The 22,196-nt window shown below is 36.1% G+C and overlaps 1 protein-coding gene across 1 annotated transcript; it reads left to right on the top strand.

Moving 5' to 3' along the window:
• Window positions 1-8,405: 8,405 nt before the first annotated feature.
• LOC145164820 (uncharacterized) lies at window positions 8,406-8,801 on the top strand. The gene has a single exon (XM_079083490.1). The coding sequence runs from the start codon at window positions 8,406-8,408 to the stop codon at window positions 8,799-8,801; it is 396 nt and encodes a 131-aa protein (XP_078939616.1).
• The last annotated feature ends 13,395 nt before the right edge of the window (window positions 8,802-22,196 follow it).

The raw sequence follows: 22,196 nt of genomic DNA, 5'->3' as shown, positions 1-22,196 counted from the left end.
ATTTAAGGATGTGTTAGAAGTTGGGTCTGCTGGGCCTTATATTGGGCTGGGCCTAACTCTTGAGCAATATCAAACAATATATTGTTTTATATGTATGGACTATGGAATATTGGCGTATAGTCAAATAACCACAACATGTTTTTGCAATAGAAAATATAAATGTGAGTTTGATGTGGAAACTTGTCAAGAAAAAAAATACTATCATTTATACTTAGGACGCTATAAAAATTTTGGAGTCTCTTATCAATGGTTGAAAATCTTTCACGAATAAAATATTGTTAGTACCTCACGATTTAATTCTTGCTACGTGATGGTTTTAAGAACGATTGTGATAAAAATTGTTGGTGCAATTTATGCTTTTCTCATTTGAGGCTAGATTAATTCCTTAATACAATAGTACATCTTAGTTCATTATATATGCATTTATACGTGAATAATTGGGCTTAGAGTATACTCGATTCTTAGAATATACATATATTTGTAAGGAATATGAATGTAAAACATACATGGATATTAATATAAAAGCATAGTTGCATTCAATGAAGAAACCTATAAATTTGATATCAAATCCCAAATTATATCTTTTTGAATAATATGTATTCATAGATGAATATACTATTCATATGCAAAGACTTCATATTTACAAATGAATAAACTTTTAAAAGCTAGTGGGCTAAAATTAATTTCAACCTTAAAATATACGAATTTATAATATGTCTAAATGTTATCAATTGTAGTATTCATCTGTGAAGAGTAAGTATTCATAAATTAATAAACTTCACAGATGATAAAAACTAGACAATATTTCTGAAATGGTCCATGTGCTTTAAAAAATATACCGCAAATGGTCATTTGAGGAAAATCTTACGTAAATGGTCCTCATGAGAATTTCTTGTGTGGATGGTTCTTAAAATTGAAAACTCTTAGGTCCCGTTTGATAATTGTTGACTGGGAAGTACTAACTGAAAAATGTTTGTTTGGGTAAGAAATCATGACTGAGTAAGAAAACATGTTGTTTGATTGTATATCTGACTGATGAAAATTGATCATTTACCCTGTTGTTCTATACAGTAGGCCTGTTAATGGGGCGGGTTTGGGGCGAATCACCATTGATCCAAACCCTTTTAAAATTTTGAAAACATGATCTGCCCCGATCCATTAACCCTCAGGGTTTTGAATAATCAAATATGTACCCGTATCTACCGATTCAACGAATACCCGACCCATTAACATGATCATTTTACAATAATAAATTTACATAATTTGATGTGTGCCACAAAGTAATATTTTTCAATAAATAAGATAAAATGTCTACTAAAACAAAAATTGCATTACTAAAACTCAAAATCGAATACAACAAACAATACTTAATACTCAAAATACAATACAATAAAAATTACATTTAATTCGACATCGACTTGAATACTTTTTTGTTACTTTGAGGGTAGCGAATCTTGTGTAGTCACCATAGCCTCTACAGTTTCAGCTAGCATGGACGAACGACATTCATCAATTATTCTTCCTCCAACATTAAATGCAGCCTCAGATGCAACACTGGTTGTTGGAACAACTAAGATGTCTCGTGAAATTTTAGCTAAAGTAGGATGCTTGGCACTATTAGCTTTCCACCAATTTAGGATATTAAATGGCTCGCTTCTTGAAAAGAGAGGTTCTTCTAAATGCATCTCTAACTCAGTTTTACGTGTAGCAACTACATTCGATTTCATCTCATACCAAGAATCAAACCCACTTAATTCATCATCATTGGAATGTACCTTATTTGAAAAGACACAAACTTCTTGGCTTGATTATACTTTTGAATGAGATAAATAGTCTTCATAGTCATTAAAGAGATCAAAGACAACATTGCGAACATTTTCAATATATGGAGCAGCAAGAAAATAATGGATCTTGTTGTAGTAATACTCGACCAAACTCATTTTGTACCTAGGATCAAGTACAACAGCAACTAATAAAACCAAGCAACATTCATCCCAATATTTTTCAAACTTTAACTTCATTGGGGCAGCCATCTTTCGCAAAAATTCATATTCACTAGTCTCCCACTTCATCATATGCAATTTAATATTACATACATCAGCAAAAAAAACAAAAAAAAACAAAAAAACAAAAAAAAACAAAAAAAAAAAACAACAACAACACTTGATGTAGGATAAGAAGTACCAGAAAACCTATTTGTTGTTTTATAAAACTGTTCTAAGCAATTACTTATCAGTTGGGCAATTTTCCACTTGTTATTAGTTGGATTAAATTTATAATTTTGATTTGTTTGTGTCAAACGCCAAAATACCTCTGTCATTTCTAGAGAACTTTGAATCATCAAAAATTTTGAATTCCATATGGTGGGGTAATCCATTTTAACTTTTTTCTTATCTTTAAGCTTGCATTGAGTTTTTGCATTATTAAACTTTTGTGTAGCAAATGGAGAACGCTTCAAGTACTTTATAGTTTCTTTAGCCTTGTGAATGAATTTACCAACAACTTTTAACCCATCTTGAACAATCAGGTTGAGAATATGAGCACTACAACGAACATGAAATAGCTTTCCTTCCAATGGGACAACCAACCTCTCAAACTCCTCACCGTTACATCATTGACACTAGCATTATCTAGCACCATGGAGAACAACTTTCTTTCAAGTTTCCAATCTAATATGTAGTCAATAATGTGTCTAAAAAGAGTTTCTCTGTCGTGAGGATATTCTATACAACGATAAGCAAGTATTTTGTTACTTAAGTTCCAATTCTCATTAATAAAGTGAGATTTTAAGCATATGTAACCACTATTTTGATGACCAAATGTCTAAATATCAGTAGTGAGAGAAACCATACCTGGTAACATCTCCAAGTATTTGTATAGCTTCTCTTTTTCGATTGTATGAACTTGAATTATATAAGAATGTATTTTTGCATTTCAGATGACATTGTGGTTGAAGACCATTCACAAAATACTGAAAATACTCAAGTTCACACATGTTGAATGGATAGTTGTGCTTGATCACCATCTTTGCAAAATCCATCATACTTTTCTGCTTATTGAACTTGAAATTTTCAACAGAAACTGTATTATCAGAAACATTTTTTTCATAGACAACATATATTTACCAATATCTTTTTTTTTCTTCCGGTGCATCTAGGTAAATGATTTCTTAAATGAGTTGTTGTAGATTTAGCACATGAAACAAGTTTCTTTTTACAGTGCTTACATTTTTCACTTTCACTCCCATCTTGATTTATAACTTTACCAAAATCCTTCCATACATCAGATGTCAATCTTCTTCTTTTTGCAGAATTTTCCTCATTGTCTGCTACATTCCCCTGAGCTTGAGCATCAACATCTACAACATTATCGATCTTGTCATTATGAGCGTCCACGTCTATAACATTTTCGATACCTCTTTTGATATCCATCTCGTGTCATCATTAATTTTGTCACAATGAGATTTTTTAACACTAAAAATGCCAAACAAAATAGAGTATAGCTGATCGGTTTTAAGGAAGAAAAAAAAGGACTGATAAGCCAAGAGGGGTAAGGGGTGGACTGATTTGTAACAATGAAAGTTTTTGACTGAAAAATAACCAAACGAAATATTGAAATTTTAAAAGGTTATTAGTAATATTACTTAAGCCAAACAAAAAAAAAGACTTGAGCTGATCGATTTTTCTTAAGAAAAATACTAGTGTAATAGTATTACTTACGTGTTAATGAGTCGAGATGAAAGGGTCACATATGAATTGATCCGAATCGAACTCGTGATTGTTGCTGATGGCCTGAATAATGAATACTGCCGACGGGTGAGAGAGAGGAAAGAACTTGGTAATTAAGGTGAAGACATATCACTGATGAAATGGTGAATGCTCGAAGATAGTATGACGCCATGATCGATGATTGTCTTTAACAAATATTAGTTATAGAAATCAAAGAGTCATATAACATAATCTAAAGGAAATAGGGTTAGAGTGGCGGTGGGTTTTTTTGGAAATCATAAGACATATAGGTGTTGTTTGTTTTTTTCGAGACAAAATGTCTGCAATCTGCGGACCATATCTGTAGACCTCTACAGTAGAAGAGGTGAACCAAACATTTGCAGTCTGAAAGAAGAAGATTGTTTGTTTTTTAACATCTGTTGGCTGCTAGAATAAATTAAAATCTAATTAAACTGATTTTTTTTAAAAAATTAAAAGAGTTTTTCAATAATTTTATGACTTTATTATAGATAATTAACAAATGTAGATCTACCTTTTATGTATTATTTTATAAAAATAAAAATAAAATGGTACGTATTAAAGTATATATTTAATAAAAACCAACAAATTTTGGTCGCAAATTTATATATAAACATTGTAATTAGGGATAAAAAAAATTAATACATATAATAGATGGAAATAAACTTTGATTTTAAATGAATATTTTAAAATTTTTCATTTTACTTTTTCAATTAAATAAATTAAAAACTGAACATAAATATCTTCCCAATAAATGAATGATGTTGCATTAAATAAAATTTTATAATATATGACACAAAAATATAAGACAATATTAAGATTTTTTTTCATATATATAATAGCTCCAATAACCATTATTATAATCAAATTTTTATTTATAAATTTGTTACAAATGTCATGATTGTGTCGTCAAACTTTTTTTCTTTAAGTATTGTAATTTTTTTATTAAAATTTTTTTATCATACATAAAGTTGGAGTAAATCTAATTTTAAAAAAAGAAAACAAAAAAACAAATATATATGTGTTTTTTTAGGTTAGAAGATGTCTGAAGATATTTGAAGACTCTGGTCCACTCTGCGCCAAGAAAAGGACGCGTAGACCTTTTTAGGTCTGCAGTCTTCAAAAAAACAAACAATCTGCAAAGCCTAATATCTGTGTGTGGTCTGCGCGGCGCAGATAAAAGAGGGCAAAAAGATCTGCAGACAAAAAACCAACAGCACCGTAGTCTTTTAGATAAGAGTAATTACGATTAGAAAAAAAGGTAAAAAGATTAATTCATTTTGTTGTCAAATATTTTATATATATATATATATATATATATATATATATATATATATATATATATATATATAAACTTAAACGGAACGGGATATAAATGGTGCGAATCAACATTGATCCATACCCAACCCTTTTAATAAAAGGGTTAATGGGTACGGGTCCTAAACGGGTAAACGAATTCAAAAAACAAATCCAAACCCGTAAAATTCCTACGGGTTTTGACCGAATCAGGATCAAAACCCGCTCCATTGACAGGTCTACTATACAGTGATGGATGAAGTTATTGAAGAGTTATACAAACATAAAAATTGTCATATAAAATGTAAATTATGCACAAATCATTTAAAAATCCAAATAAAAATCATAAAATGAATCGTCTTTGAGTGAATTGTACTAAATACACATATTTCTTCGAATAAAACACATATTTTTACAGTGAATCATTTTTCTATATATAAAAACATATTTTAATAACATGCAATCATAAGGAACAACATATTTACAAAAAAAAAAAAAAAAAAAAAAAAAAAAAAAAAAAAAAAAAACCTAAAAAATCGTTGGACCTTCAACTCTTGGAACAAATGATACATACTTTTATTTGACCATATGCATTTTCTACTCATTCACGGTGAGAGCGAACAAGATGACATGTTATCAAGAAAAAAGATGCAAACGGCTCTGTTATCGACCATCTATGATAAAAAAAAAACAATCCAAAAGGCTTTTGTTCTTTAGTACCTATCATCAACAAAAGAAAATTAAATCCAAAAGGCATTTCAACCCGATGGTTGATTAGACCCAACATGCTGTTATTGTATATGTTATCTGTTTATGTGTTGGTACTTTGGGGGTCTCACTAAGCTTTGGCTTATAATTTTGGGTTATGTTTCAGGTACTTCAGATGACCGCAGGAAGGCGAAGGCGTGACCATACTCATCCTCTTGTTTATGACTTATGATTTTGGGAGACTCTGATGTTCGAAAATGTTTTGAAAACTATGTTTGTAAACAATTTGTGAATTTGGGTTGGTTTTAAAAAGTTTAAATTTCTTGTGATTTTTATGGATGTTATAGAACTGAAACTCAAAGTCCAGCTACAAAATAGGAAGATGAGGACTATGATCAACAAGCTACAAAGGGTTGTATTTATTGTTCCTTTGCTTCTTTATGATGTATGTTTTAATATAAGGTCATTCTTTATAACTATACTATTATGCAATGCTTCCCATGTTGCAATATACTTATTATTTTATCTATAATAGCAATTCATAACCCATAATAGCAACGCACTTACATTTTTTTACTGATAATAGCAATGTATTTTACGTACATGATAGTATTGTACTTTCATTTTTTCACACATAACATAAACCGCTAATGATTGCAGACATCTACTTTTTACTTTATTTCGTTTTTAAGCATCATACTTTCAGAGTCAACCAATTATAGCGTCCTACTTTCGTGACCCATCAAACATCAACAAAAAAATCTGACCCGTGCAACGCACGAGCCTCTTTACTAGTTTAAATCATTCCATGTTAAATAATTTTGATTTATTAAACAAGCTCTTAGCATTATATGACAATCCTTAAGTTTCAAGAGGTCTCACCCAAAGGTCCCTAAGATTTTAGAGAATTCTAAAAAAACCCAAGAGAAATTAAAATTTTGTGGAGAACTTCAGAATGCCTCTCCTTGATTTTAGCCATTTAAGAAGGGTATTATAAGGAGGTGGCTATCACTTGTGGATGCACCTCATAAATCATAATCCACAATCACTTACAAGGAGGGGGAGCCTAAAATTTCTTCCCAACAAGTGAATCTAAAAAATAGTTTTTTTAATTTTATTATTTATTTATTTATTTACTTTTTTTTGCATATAGGCAAATAGAGTTTGGAATCTAATTTTAAGATACACAAAAGAAAAACACAAAAGCCCGTAGATGCAAATCATGTTATGAAGTTAATGATTGAGAGAGGAACTTAATGTTGTGAGATAGAGTTTACTTATCAACATGTATTGTTTACCACATGAAATGAACAAGCATTGGAAGTTTTTGGTTTTATGAGGTTAATAGGGGTGGCCTCTAATTCTATTACTTACAATATTGTAAGTATAACGGCGTTAGTAGCCACGTCTTTTTTTATAATTGTTGACTTCAAAACTTCCATTGTTTTGTCCATTTCACAAAGTAAACAATTAAAAATCATCAATTAGTAAAATCCATCTAACAACAACAAGAACCTCATTAAGTTGATAACATCATTTGCGTAGTATATAAAATATGAGAACTCCATCTCACAACATCAATATCCTATTGTCCTCCATTTCCTAAAGCATTTAAGAGATGTAATCCGAACATGATAGTAATCCCTACAAGATAAGACACAAAGACCATGAAACATAGAGGTGTAAATGACAATATCAGGTATGATGCTTTCGTCAAAGGACCATTTATATGTACAACTTTAGAGCATCATCTACATTTTGGTCCTTCCAAAGATTATTGATGATGGTGCTATATGTTATCAGATCAGGTTTATAACTCCTTCCAACGATTAATTGCCATATCGTCTTCGTTAAATTTGTGAAACCCTTCTAAAAATAATGGTGTGCATGCATGGCTAACCTCTTCAACCAACTTTTTAAATAATATTTTTGCTCCTTAGTATTTGAAATTTAAATCTTAATGACACATCCAATCACCGTATTAGTATTTGAATTTTAGATTGGTTTTGTTCATTCATTTTTAAAATATGAAAAGTAAATTGTGAAATAGAAGTTACAATCCAAATCCGACTCCAAAACACCAACCATGAAGCATAAGAAATCAAAACAATATTCTCATAAGAACTTGTGGTGGTTTTTTTGCCAACCATAAGGACCATTTACATAATTTTGTGTAAAAAAAACTAAAATATCCGTATTGAGACAATAATTGTAATTTGGGTTAGAAGTGTCAACTTGTTAAAGTTGAGGATGTAATTAGTAATTATTGTAATAAACAGTTAGAGTGTTAGAATTGTTTTCGTAGCTTCGTTCTTGTTAATTCTCTCTGTATAAATAAAAGATATAGATGTAGTAAATGATTAATGAAAAATAATGATTCTTCTCTCAATCTTGTTACGCAATATGGTATCAGAGCCAATTATTCCGCATTTTTCTTCGATCGGTGATTTCTCTTGTTCAGAGATCATCTTCTTTCTTTGATTCCATTTGATGATTTCATTGTTTCGAAATCATATTGTTTCGATTTCGTTTTTCTTTGATTCATTTGATGATTTCATAGTTTCGAAATCATCTTTTCCTCTTTGATTGTTGAAATTGATTGTTCAAATTCATCAATTCTTTTCTCGATCTTTTTTATTCTTCTTGTTATTTTCAATGGTGAATCCAAATAATCCACCGAATAATGGAATTCTAGAACAAACATCTTCAAACGATCCATTTTACATCCATCATTCGGATAATCTGGGATCAATTCTTGTATCACAAGTCCTTACAGGAGAGAATTACGCTTCTTGGAGTCGTTCTATGAAAATCGCTTTATTAGCCAAGAACAAATTTGACTTTGTTGATGATACGATCCCACGACTAGATGCTACTGATCATGAAAAATTGAAGTTATGGTTACGCAACAACAACATCATTATTTCATGGATACTTAACGCAGTTTCTAAAGAAATTTATGCATCAATCATATATCTGGAGACAGCTTCGGCTATGTGGAAGGAATTGTGTGAAAGGTTTCAACAAAGCAATGGACCTCGTATATTTTAGATAAAAAGGAATCTCATGAATCTTACTCAAGGTAATGATTCTATTAGCATTTAATATACTAAACTCAAGATGATTTGGGAAGAACTGTCCAATTACAATGTTCAATGTACCTGCAATGTTGTTAGAGATCTTGATTAAATAATGAGTTTTCTAATGGGGCTTAGTGACAGTTATGCTCAGATTAGGGGTCAAATTATGTTAATGGAACCAATTTCGTCTGTTAATAGAATTTTTTCTTTGCTAATTCAAGAAGAAAGACAAAGATATGTGAATGCAGGTCAACCTAATTATGTTATGGCCTTCAATGTCAGATCAAATGTTAATCTCAATCAAAATTCCACAAAAGTTCAGACTCCAAATCGTAATCCAAATCAAAACAATTTCAAAAGTCGTAATTCTCCTTATTGTACTCATTGTAAACGAACTGGACACACTCAAGAAAAGTGTTATCACCTTCATGGTTTTCCACATGGTTATCGTACCAATTTTCAATGTCAAAGTTCAAAGATTAATGCTGCTACTATTGATACTGGAGGAAGTCAAGTCCAAAATCCAATTGGTTCTGAAAACAATGATGTTGTGACTGGATTAACAAATTGAACAATGTCAACAAATCATTGCAATGTTATCAGGAAAACTTGCATCTATTGATGTTGTTTGTTCCGAAAATACCCCTGCAGGTAATCATTTCATTCTTACTTTGAATGAAGGTCTTTTTAAATCTAATGTTTGGATTCTTGACTCCGGGGCCACAAGTCATGTGTGTAATAACAAAGACATGTTTCATAATATGAGATTTGCTACAAATACTAGAATTAGATTACCAAATCAACTTCTTATTCAAGTTGAAAAGGTTGGAAGTATTAAATTGAATGATCAATTGGTGTTGCAAGATGTATTGTTTGTTCTTCAATTCGAGTTGAACTTGGTATATGTAAGTTCTTTAACAGCTCATGACAAGGATTTAATGGTAAATTTGTATCATGATCATGCTATCATCAAGTAGATTTCCAACAAGAGTGTGATTGGCAATGGTGAAGTATTAGCTAGGATGTATATGCTGAAAGTGGAGGAAGTTCAAGGTTTTGCAAATGTTGTTACTACACAAAGATGGCATCAACATTTAGGTCATCCTTCTTTTAATAAAATCAAATGTTTAGACAATGTGTTGAATTGTGGAAACCATTGTACTTCAAATCTTTGTACTGTTTGTCCTATTGCAAAACAGAAGAGATTACCTTTCATTTCAGAAAATAATATCTCAAATACACCTTTTGAGTTGATTTATTGCGACATATGGGGGCCATATCATATTAATTCACACCAAGGTCATCGATATTTTATACCCAATGTAGATGATTGCATAAGGTATACCTGGATCTATTTGATAAGGAATAAAAGTGAAGCACAAACAGTTATTCCTCAAATTTTCAGCATGATACATAGACAATTTGGTACAAATATTAAATCCTTTAGATCTGATAATGCAAAGGAGTTACTTTTTACTGAATTTTTTAAGATGGAAGGAATCTTACATCAGTTCTCATGTGTTGAAAGACCAGAGCAGAACTCAGTAGTTGAGAGAAAACACCAACACTTATTGAATGTGGCACAAGCTTTGTTCTATCAAGCTCATATCCCTTCTATATACTGGACTGAATGTGTTCTTACTGCCACTTTTCTTATTAATAGAACTCCATCAAGGTCTATTGGGCATATTTCTTGTAACATTCCAATTTTCAAGACCAAAAATTTTGTATTTAATTAAGTAACTTATAAAACAATTCACTGAAAAACATCAACGATTCATATTGTCACACCCCCAAACCGAAACGGCGGAAACGTTCGGGGGTGGATGACGTCATGCGTAGTATCACAACAATTGCATCATAGTAATCAAAGTAAACACAACCATTACATTGAATATATATAAAAGGTATTTACATCTGTTTGATTCATATTCATATACATCAAAAGTATAACAAAATATAAAGACGTGAATCTATATGCTTCGTCTTCTCAAAAGCTGCGGAAGTACCTGTCTACTGATTTCCTGAGAATACAAGCGGTTTTGAAAAGAGTATCAGCATTAATCTGGTGAGTTCATAAGCATGTTTTTGTAATGAAAATTTGTTAATGAATCAGTGAAAATGTTTGTATTTTTCCAAGAAAATCCAATATTTTCTAACATATAAGTTTGTTACAATGTTCCATAAAGTACGAAAACACTGGTTATCACCAGTATGTATAAAATTTTGTATTGGAAAACCCTGGTTACCACTAGTATGTATAGTAGTTTCATTACTTAAAATAAAACCATGTATTTTATCCCCTGGAATCCTCCTGTATAATGTATAGTAGTTCTATTAATTAAAATAAAACTAATGAAGAATGAAATCCCGTAAACAAAAGGTTAATTTATACTATTGTGAGTCGTATAACCATGCTTGATATGACCTAGTGACCTTTACGACGTTCTTCAAGTGTCGAATATATGACATTTGTCACCCCAGGCATGCCTGCCTAACTGTAGCTAGCAGTTCAGGTGTGGGATTGTCAGTCCCGAATAGATCTATTCACAAATCTCACGCTTTCCCTCCAAGAGACTCTAGTTATACTATGCTAGGATTTAGTTCAGTACCCCGAAGGATACAGATTGAAGTAGTGTCTCACAATCATGTATTAACTAGTTTATGTGTAGAGTTATGTTCTCAGGTACTTAAAATCTGAAGGTATGCCTTGTAGAGTAAAGAGAATTATACTTAAATAATTATTTAGTAATGTACTCTTGTTATCCGAAAGATAGTAATGTATATCATAAACTAAGTCTGTCATAGTTTATATGTCTATAAATGTAAGACCGAGTATTTGAAATCCCAAACTATACCTATTATAGTTTGTATGTATTGCTATGTACTTGGTTTGTGTATTGGTCTAAAAACTATGCAATTATACTAGTAAGTTAAAAAAAACGTCCCTTATGCTCAGCATGTTACAAAAGGGATAAAATATCTAAATATTTTATGAAAATGTGGAAACTGTATGGTTGTATCAATTGCATCAGTTTTACATGTATTAAAATTATTTTTGTATAAATCAACAAAATCATTTGTGTTTGGCTTGTACTCCCCCCTGAAAACATTAAAAACGGTAAAAGTAGGGGTATGAACTCACTGTTAGTTGCGTGAATGCGCCGGACAACGAGACTGGAAACGAAGACCCTCGAGTTGATATACGCGGCACTTAACAAGATCATAATAATAATTAAATACATATACGCATATTATTAGCGAAACCATTATTATAGTGTTGGAAAAACACTTGATTTTAGTTTTGGAATGTTACCGGGACTCGATTGAATCGGAAAAGTAGGTTTGCAGTCAAGATTCACGATGTAAGGCTGATTACGGCCGTTAAGGGGATTACGACCGTGAACTGTTCTCGGCCGTGAACAGTTTGCTGTCTATGAAGGGTTTACGGCCTTTGAAGGTTTGAAGGGTTCTCGGCCGTGAACTCAAGAACAACGATATTGGATTCGATGAAAAATGTGTTTTAGATGCTCCACAACAACACCCAAAGATGATTCTTGATGATTTTCGGAAGAAAAGAGGGTATTTTGGTGTTTGCGGTTGAGAGGTTAGAGATAATGGGGGACTTTTCGGCCAGAAAAGTGTAAATGAGGGGTAGGGGCTCATATTTATAGGGGGGTTTCATGATCGGTGGTGGGGTCCACCAGCCACTAGCCGTGAACGGGTTTACGACCGTGAACACCAGTCAGGCCGGAAACTGCTGATTTTCGAAGGAAATTCGGGTTTTCGCATGATTTTGGTTCCGACTCTCATATAAAATTTAATTATATATAACTTAAATGATTTTCCAACCATAAGAACTTGACGAAACTAAATAAAATTAAAATTTATTAAACGGAAATCGGCTAACGATAACGGAAAAAGGTTCGGGTTGTCACATCATCCCCCCGATAGAGGGAATTTCGTCCCGAAATTCTAACATAGAATACAAATCATGGACTCGGAAAAAGATGAGGGTACTTTTGTTTCATCTGATCTTCAAGCTCCCAAGTGAATTCAGGTCCCCGCTTGGCATTCCAGCGGACCTTCACTATCGGTATGCGACTTTGTTTTGTTCGTTTGACTTCCCGATCCATGATTTCGACGGGTTCTTCCACGAAATTAAGGTTCTCATGATCTCGATCTCATCAAGAGGGACCACAAGGGTTTCGTCAGATAAACACTTTTTAAGGTTCGACACGTGGAAGACAGGATGAATGTTGCTAAGCTCTTGGGGTAAACGAAGGTTGTATGCTACGAGACTGATCCTAGCGAGGATCTCGAATGGTCCTATGTATCTCGGATTCAGCTTTCCACGCTTTCCAAAGCGTATCATGCCTTTCCAGGGTGAGACCTTCAGAAGAACACGATCACCAACCTGGAACTCCAAAGGTTTCTGTCTCTTATCAGCGTAGCTCTTTTGTCTATCTCTTGAAGTTTTTAGTCGATCTCGGATTAGTACGATCTTTTCTGTGGTTTCACGGATGATTTCTGGGCCAGTAAGAGTGCTATCAAGGACTTGTCCTTTGGCTAGCTGTGTGTCACCCACCTCAGCCCAGCACAGAGGGGATCTGTACTTACGGCCATATAGGGCTTCAAACGGCGCAGTCTTGATGCTAGTGTGATAGTTGTTGTTGTAAGTGATGGGTTTTTGAGCATTCTAACACTCCTATGGTGTACATGCAACCCTAGAAACCTTGGATCTATGTTTGACTAAGATACATGCAAATAATTATTTTTCCAAGGTTCTTATCCTAACTAGCATGGCATGGGGTACTTAAATCAAATAAAACTAGTAGAATTACTTACCTTGTAGTAGTAGTTGATTGCTTGGAGTTTGAGAGCCTAGCACCAATAATGTGGATGCCTCAAATGGAAGTCACAAATCACCACAAACTTGGAAACTTGAGAGAATAGTCACAAACTTCTTGAAATCGGCCCTCTTAGTTTTCACACATCAACTAGTGCAATTTCAAGAACCAAAGCCTCATTTATGTAGTGTGGTGGATTAGGGTTACATCCATGTAAACCCTAATACCCATGTCTTTTCATTTCCATGAGATCCATGGGTTAAAGCTCCATGGAGTATCCATGGACTTTCCATGCAAGCCTAGCCCATTCCAAATAAGCATTAGCCCACACTATATAAATACAAGAGCCCATATTTAATTAATCATACTTTTGATCTCTAAATTAATTCTAAATTAATTATAGATCAATACTAATTAAATAATATGATTTTATATTAATATATTAGGACTTATAATATATTAATAAATCATAACTTATACTATTCTCAAACGATTATCCATAAATTGTTCGGGTGAAGTGCAACCGAAATAGACCATGCCGGGTCGGGTCAAGTACATACCAAATATAGTTATGGACTTAGACACTATATCCAACAGTAAGAGAACTCGACCAATGGCAAATGGGTATCCCACGACTTACCAAAGTTGATAATGCACGCTCTCAACATGTCTTCCAATGTCTGAATGGTCCTCTCACCCTGCCCATCCGTTTGTGGATGGTAAGTTGTGCTCATATCCAACTTAGTTCCAAGAGCCTTCTACAGTGACTGCCAAAATCTCGAGGTGAATCTGCTATCCTGATTGGAGATAATGGACACAGGCACACCATGCAGACGGACTATCTCTTGAATGTAGATTCGTGTAAGTCTCTCCATCTTGAATGTTTCCTTGATTGGCGGGAAGTGGTCGGATTTAGTCAATCGATCGACAATTACCCAGATGGTATCGTACCCACTCGGAGACTTGGGTAACTTAGTGATGAAATCCATCGTAATCTTTTCCCACTTCCACTCAGGTATCTCTGGCTGCTGAAGTAGACCTGAGGACTTTTTATATTCCACCTTCACCTTGGCGCAAGTCAGACACTTGCCCATGAAGGTAGCGATCTCTGCTTTCATGTTTGGCCACCAATATAACTTTTTGAGATCCAGGTACATCTTATCCGAACCTGGGTGAACGGAGTATCTAGTCTTGTGAGCTTCGTTCATGACAACCTCCCTGTAACCGCCAAACTTTGGGGTCCAGATCCGGTTCATGAAATAGTAAACTCCATCTCCATTGATCTCTAAGTGCTTTTCCATTCCCCTCAAGGCTTCATCCACTACATTCTTTGGTTTTAAGGCTTCCATATGAGCCTCTCTGATTTGAGCGAATAGATGGGAATAGATGGTCATTGTCAGTGTCTTCACTCTACGACCTGAATACTCTTTCCGGCTGAGGGCATCTGCTACCACATTGGCCTTGCCGGGATGATAGCGTATTTCACACTCATAATCACTGAGTAGCTCAACCCATCGCCGTTGCCTCATGTTCAACTCCTTCTGATCGAGAATGTGCTGTAGGCTCTTATGATCGGTGAAGACAGTACACTTGGTTCCGTAGAGATAATGTCTCAAAATCTTTAATGTGAAGACCACTGCTCCCAACTCCAGATCGTGAGTTGTATAATTGACTTCGTGTGCTTTCAGCTGTCTTAAGGCATATGCAATGACCTTCCCTCGCTGCATGAGCACACAGCCTAGACCCTGACTGGAAGCATCGCAGTAGACAACGAAGTCTTCCGTCCCTTCTGGAAGAGACAAGATAGGTGCGCTGCATAGGGCCTGCTTCAATGTTTGGAACACAGTGTCTTGACTTTCTCCCCAACTAAAGGTTACACCTTTCTGAGTCAGGGTGGTTAAAGGCTTAGCAATCCTAGAGAAATTTTGGATAAACATGCGATAGTAGCCAGCGAGACCCAAGAATTGACAGATTTTTGTGGGTATCTTCGGTGCCGACCAATTCTCAATCGCCTTGATTTTGGAAGGATCCATGTGTATGCCTTCCTCGCTAACTACGTTTCCGAGGAAAGTTACCTTTCTGATCCATAATTCGCACTTAGAGAATTTTGCATACATTTTCTCCGCCCTTAAAGTTTCTAGCACTAGCCTCAAGTGCTGCCTGTGATCTTCCTCACTCCAAGAATAGACAAGTATATCATCAATGAACACTATCACAAACTTGTCTAGGAAGGGGCAGCACACCCGATTCATCAGATCCATGAATACTGCAGGTGCGTTGGTTAGACCAAAGGGCATTACTACAAACTCGTAGTGACCATAGCGAGTTCGGAATGTTGTCTTGGGAACATCACTCTCATGGACTCGCAACTGGTGGTACCCTGATCTCAGGTCTATCTTTGAGAAATAGCCAGCTCCTTGGAGTTGATCGAAGATTTCGTCGATTCTGGGTAGGGGATAACGGTTCTTGATGGTAAGCTTGTTTAGTTCACGATAATCTATACACATCCGAAATGACCCATCTTTCTTTTTCACAAATAAGACCGGGGCTCCCCAAGGTGAGGAACTTGGTCTGATGAATCCCTTGCTGAGTAGTTCATTGAGCTGGCTGGATAACTCTTGCATTTCCGTCGGCACTAGACGGTAAGGGGATTTGGCTACGGGGGTAGCTCCGGGGATTAAGTCGATTCGGAACTCAACTTGGCGCTCGGGAGGGATTTCGGGGAGATCTTTGGGGAAGACGTTAGGAAAGTTGCAGACTTCGGGGATGCTCTCGAGGTCTTTAACTTCCTGTTTCTCGTTAATAACATGGGCTAGGAATGCATGGCACTCCTTTCGCAGATATTTCTGGGCTTTGATGCATGAAATGATACGAAGGTTTGAGCTGATTTTATCACCATAGATAAATAAGGGCTTCGCCAGATGGCAGATTAAGGCGTATGGCTTTTTCGTAACAAAGGATATCAGTACGATTGGGGCTCAACCAATCCATGTCGATGATGACATCGAAGCTTTTTATGGAAACTGGCATAAGGTCGATTGGAAAAGAATGGTCGTTTAAGGTAAGGGTACAGTCGATGAACACGTCGTTAGTGCTCTTTTTCTTTCCGTTAGCCATCTCGATGGTAAATGTTTCGGTTAAAGGTTTGGATTTATGCTTGAGAATATGCTTAAATGCATGACAAACAAAACTCCTCTCTGCACCACTATCGAAAAGAATGCATGCATAAGAGTTGTCGAGGAGGAACGTACCCGTAACTACGGTGGGATCAACGACCGCTTCCTCCTGGCCCATGGCTAGCACTCTCCATGTGTTGCCAGCTGTTTTTGCTTTGGGACAATTCCTCTTGAAGTGTCCGGTCTCCCCACAGCCATAACAGGCTTGATCAACGCCCGCTCCAGGAGCCCGATTGGTTGGTTGGGCTGGTGTCTTGCAAAATCGAGTTGTGTGCCCCTTCTTGCCACAACTGTTGCATTGCAAATCACGGCAGGGTCCGTGATGATGAAAGTTGCACTTGTCGCACCTTGGAAGAGTACCAACATATCTACTGGCAGGTGCTGGAGTGGTAGGAACAACGGCAGGAGTGGTAGCAGCATGAACTGCCACTACTTGTTTCTTGGAGGGTTCCTACGAAGACTGACCCTTACGCTTGTTCCAAAACTTTTTCTTCCCACCACTTGCATTTGGTGGTTTGGGAACAGATGCCACTATTTCATGATCAACCCCATGATCTGTCAGGGTCTGCGCTAGACACTTAGCGTTGTCAAACGTGAGAGGTTTTGCAGCCAAGACATTTCCTTGAGTCGGGGGTGTCAATCCCCATATGTACCTCTCGATCTTCTTGCTTTCCGGGGTGACCATCCCCGGACATAGAAGAGCTAGATCACATAATCTAGCTGTATAAGTAGCAATGTCAGAACCCTTCATCTTCAGGTTCCAGAGCTCGTGCTCCAGCCTTTGCATCTCGCCTCTTGGGCAATACTCCGCGATCATTAGTTCTTTTAAACTCTCCCAACCCATGGCATTGGCTACCGGCAGAGTTAGGGATTTAACTCGGCTATTCCACCAAGTCAGCACTCTATCGGTGAAGGTGCAGGCGGCGAACTTCACCTTGTTTGCCTCCGGGCACACACAGATCTCAAAAATTGATTCGATCTTCTCGAACCAACGAGTCAGGGCAATGACACCTCCATTTCCATCGAAGGTTTTGGGCTTCGCATTCATGAAATCTTTGTAGGAACACTCCTTCAGGTGTCCCTGACCGCCCTCAAGATTATAGGGATGGGTACCACTTCCAGACCCACTAGAGCCGCCAAAATTAATCTGCGACATCGCGGCAGCCATATCGGCTGTAACTGCTGCCTGGAACATGGCAGGATCGAATTAAGGAGGTGGTAGTTGAGGATCTGTCGGGGGGTTGTTGCTCTTTCTGTTGGGTCTCTTCTTGGGAGACATCTTCCTCTAAAAGATACAATGGGAAAATGACGATAAGCCTTCTACTGATCATGAATCGGACATTTTTGAGCAAGATATATCTAAATCCTACAGCAATAACAGAGATCTACAATAAAGGTTTACTAACATAAAAAAGGAATTGCAGGTCTTTCATTTGTGAGGATTAGTACCACTTGTAATAAATTTGTACAGTGTTATAGAACCATAAAATACTCCTATAGTATTTTAACTATGTGCTTCGTTATTATAGGATTTGGTGAGTTTTAGACTTGTTGCAACACCACAGTCACTCCCAAACACATGTTGGTCATACCTCGGACAAATATAGTTGATTAGGTTATATTGGCCCCACATATGACTACATAACTATTCAGGTTTAACCGTAGTGTTCAACTCGCCCTAAATACTTTTATGTAGTTCTTACTGTGTTATAACTTCTTGTACGTATGTATACCTGTATACTTCTTGTAAAATATTTATATTTTGAAGTATACTTTTAGTTTCAGAGCACTTCGGCCCCTTTAGTGTTTATAGTTGTTTACCATGTAAGGTTTGGTATACTTAGTTCACTATAAACAATAGCTCGGATACCAATCTGTCACACCCCCAAACCGAAACGGCGGAAACGTTCGGGGGTGGATGACGTCATGCGTAGTATCACAACAATTGCATCATAGTAATCAAAGTAAACACAACCATTACATTGAATATATATAAAAGGTATTCACATCTGTTTGATTCATATTCATATACATCAAAAGTATAACAAAATATAAAGACGTGAATCTATATGCTTCGTCTTCTCAAAAGCTGCGGAAGTACCTGTCTACTGATTTCCTGAGAATACAAGCGGTTTTGAAAAGAGTATCAGCATTAAGCTGGTGAGTTCATAAGCATGTTTTTGTAATGAAAATTTGTTAATGAATCAGTGAAAATGTTTGTATTTTTCCAAGAAAATCCAATATTTTCTAACATATAAGTTTGTTACAATGTTCCATAAAGTACGAAAACACTGGCTATCACCAGTATGTATAAAATTTTGTATTGGAAAACCCTGGTTACCACCAATATGTATAGTAGTTTCATTACTTAAAATAAAACCATGTATTTTATCCCCTGGAATCCTCCTGTATAATGTATAGTAGTTCTATTAATTAAAATAAAACTAATGAAGAATGAAATCCCGTAAACAAAAGGTTAATTTATACTATTGTGAGTCGTATAACCATGCTTGATATGACCTAGTGACCTTTACGACGTTCTTCAAGTGTCGAATATATGACCTTTGTCACCCCAGGCATGCCTGCCTAACTGTAGCTAGCAGTTCAGGTGTAGGATTGTCAGTCCCGAATAGATCTATTCACAAATCTCACGCTTTCCCTCCAAGAGACTCTGGTTATACTATGCTAGGATTTAGTTCAGTACCCCGAAGGATACAGATTGAAGTAGTGTCTCACAATCATGTATTAACTAGTTTACGTGTAGAGTTATGTTCTCATGTACTTAAAATCTGAAGGTATGCCTTGTAGAGTAAAGATAATTATACTTAAATAATTATTTAGTAATGTACTCTTGTTATCCGAAAGATAGTAATGTATATCATAAACTAAGTCTGTCATACTTTATATGTCTGTAAATGTAAGACCGAGTATTTGAAATCCCAAACTATACCTATTATAGTTTGTATGTATTGCTATGTACTTGGTTTGTGTATTGGTCTAAAAACTATGCAATTATACTAGTAAGTTAAAAAAAACGTCCCTTATGCTCAACATGTTACAAAAGGGATAAAATATCTAAATATTTTATGAAAATGTGGAAACTGTATGGTTGTATCAATTGCATCAGTTTTAAGTGTATTAAAATTCTTTTTGTATAAATCAACAAAATCATTTATGTTTGGCTTGTACTCCCCCCTGAAAACATTAAAAACGGTAAAAGTAGGGGTATGAACTCACTGTTAGTTGCGTGAATGCGCCGGACAACGAGACTGGAAACGAAGACCCTCGAGTTGATATACACGGCACTTAACAAGATCCTAATAATAATTAAATACATATACGCATATTATTAGCGAAACCATTATTTATAGTGTTGGAAAAACACTTGCTTTTGGTTTAGGAATGTTACCGGGACTCGATTGAATCGGAAAAGTAGGTTTGCAGTCAAGATTCATAATGTAAGGCTGATTACGGTCGTGAAGGGGTTTACGGCCGTGAACTGTTCTCGGTCGTGAACTGTTCTCGGCCGTGAACAGTTTGTTGTCTATGAAGGGTTTACGGCCTTTGAAGGTATGAAGGGTTATCGGCCGTGAACTCAAGAACAACGATACTGGATTCGATGAAAAACGCGTTTTAGATGCTCCACAACAACACCCAAAGGTGATTCTTGATGATTTTCGGAAGAAAAGAGGGTATTTTGGTGTTTCCGGTTGAGAGGTTAGAGAGAATGGGGGAGTTTTCGGCCAGAAAAGTGTAAATGTAGGGGTAGAGACTCATATTTATAGGGGGTTTCATGGTCGGTGGTGGGGGCCACCAGCCACTAGCCGTAACGGGTTTACGGTCGTGATCGGGTTCATGGTCGTGAACACCAGTCAGGCCGGAAACTGCTGATTTTCGAAGGAAATTCGGGTTTTCGCACGATTTTGGTTCCGAATCTCATATCAAATTTAATTATATATAACTTAAATGATTTTCCAAACCATAAGAACTTGACGGAACTAAATAAAATTAAAATTTATTAAACGAAAATCAGCTAACGATAACGGAAAAAGGTTCGGGTTGTCACACATATCATTTCACAAAACCTTAGTAACGCGTCTCAAAACCATAACATAAAATAGTAATAATGTCAGAGTACAATCCCATGGATCTCAAAGTGCGGAAATCATATGTGTGCGATGCGCTGCTACCGTGCCGTTTCCTTCCCTTTCGCTGAAGAGGTACCTGAAACAAAACTGAAAACTGTAAGCACGAAGCTTAGTGAGTTCCCCCATCATACCACATACTATACTATAAACATATTGTCAGACATATCTGGGTGTCCGACCTACCCTGCTAGGCATACCGGGGTACCTAACCTACCCCTATCAGACATACCGAGGTTTCCGACCTACCCCTCCAGTTTGTCTCAACCGGTTACGGGGACTATTTCACTCCCTACTATTTCCACATAATATCATAACATAAACATATTGTGTAGCATAGCTGGGTACTATACTACCCCTTCGGCCCTAACGACTGGTAACCGGGGATTATTCCCCTTACTACCACTATCACATATCATCATATTATACTAGCATGTAAAACACATCAGATGGTGGCAAACCCAAGTAATTATAACATAGACAACTACTCGACAAACAATCCCTACTAGTGGGCCGACATTGTGGCCGTAGACCCACTTCTACTGGAAGGTAACTCACCTCGATGAAGTAAAGTGTCTGAACTGTCCTTGCTGCCGGAATCAACCCCTCTCAGATCCTACACATAACAATCATCCTTAATTACCAAATCCTGGTCAACTCAGGTCAAAGTCAAAGTCAATGTCAACACCTTGGTCAAAGTCAACTCTAGGTCAAATTCAACATCCAGTTGACTCAACTCGCCGAGTTGGCTCCACAACTCGTCGAGTTCCGAAATCATGAAAACGCCAAGACTTCGACCCTACCCGCCGAGCCTTACAAGGGCTCGCCGAGTTCTCCTTTAAACAAAGTCGGGACCTTCAACAGCTGAATCGTCGAGTTCATCCTTGAACTCGTCGAGTTCATCTTCATCCGACTTAAGGTGTTTAGTCCTTGACTCTCGGGTTCATCCTTGAACTCGTCGAGTTCATCTTCATCTGGTTGGGATATTGCCTTGAACTCGTCGAGTTCATCCTTGAACTCGTCGAGTACGTTGATCTTTAGGTCCATAATGAACCCAACTGGCCGAGTCTTCTTCCAACTCGACACACTACCCGATATCAGAAAGGGTTTTGGGACAAATGCGACATGACTCTCTGAGTCACATAAGCGACTCGCCGAGTCCCTCTATTTCCAAAACTATTCAATCGATTTCAGA

The sequence above is a fragment of the Lactuca virosa genome, chromosome 3 (assembly GCF_052849685.1).
Source record: "Lactuca virosa cultivar CGN04683 chromosome 3, Lactuca_virosa_CGN04683_v6, whole genome shotgun sequence".
NCBI lineage: Eukaryota > Viridiplantae > Streptophyta > Magnoliopsida > Asterales > Asteraceae > Lactuca > Lactuca virosa.
The sequence above is the reverse complement of the archived record's forward strand: the minus strand, read 5'-3'. Positions and strand labels throughout refer to the sequence as shown.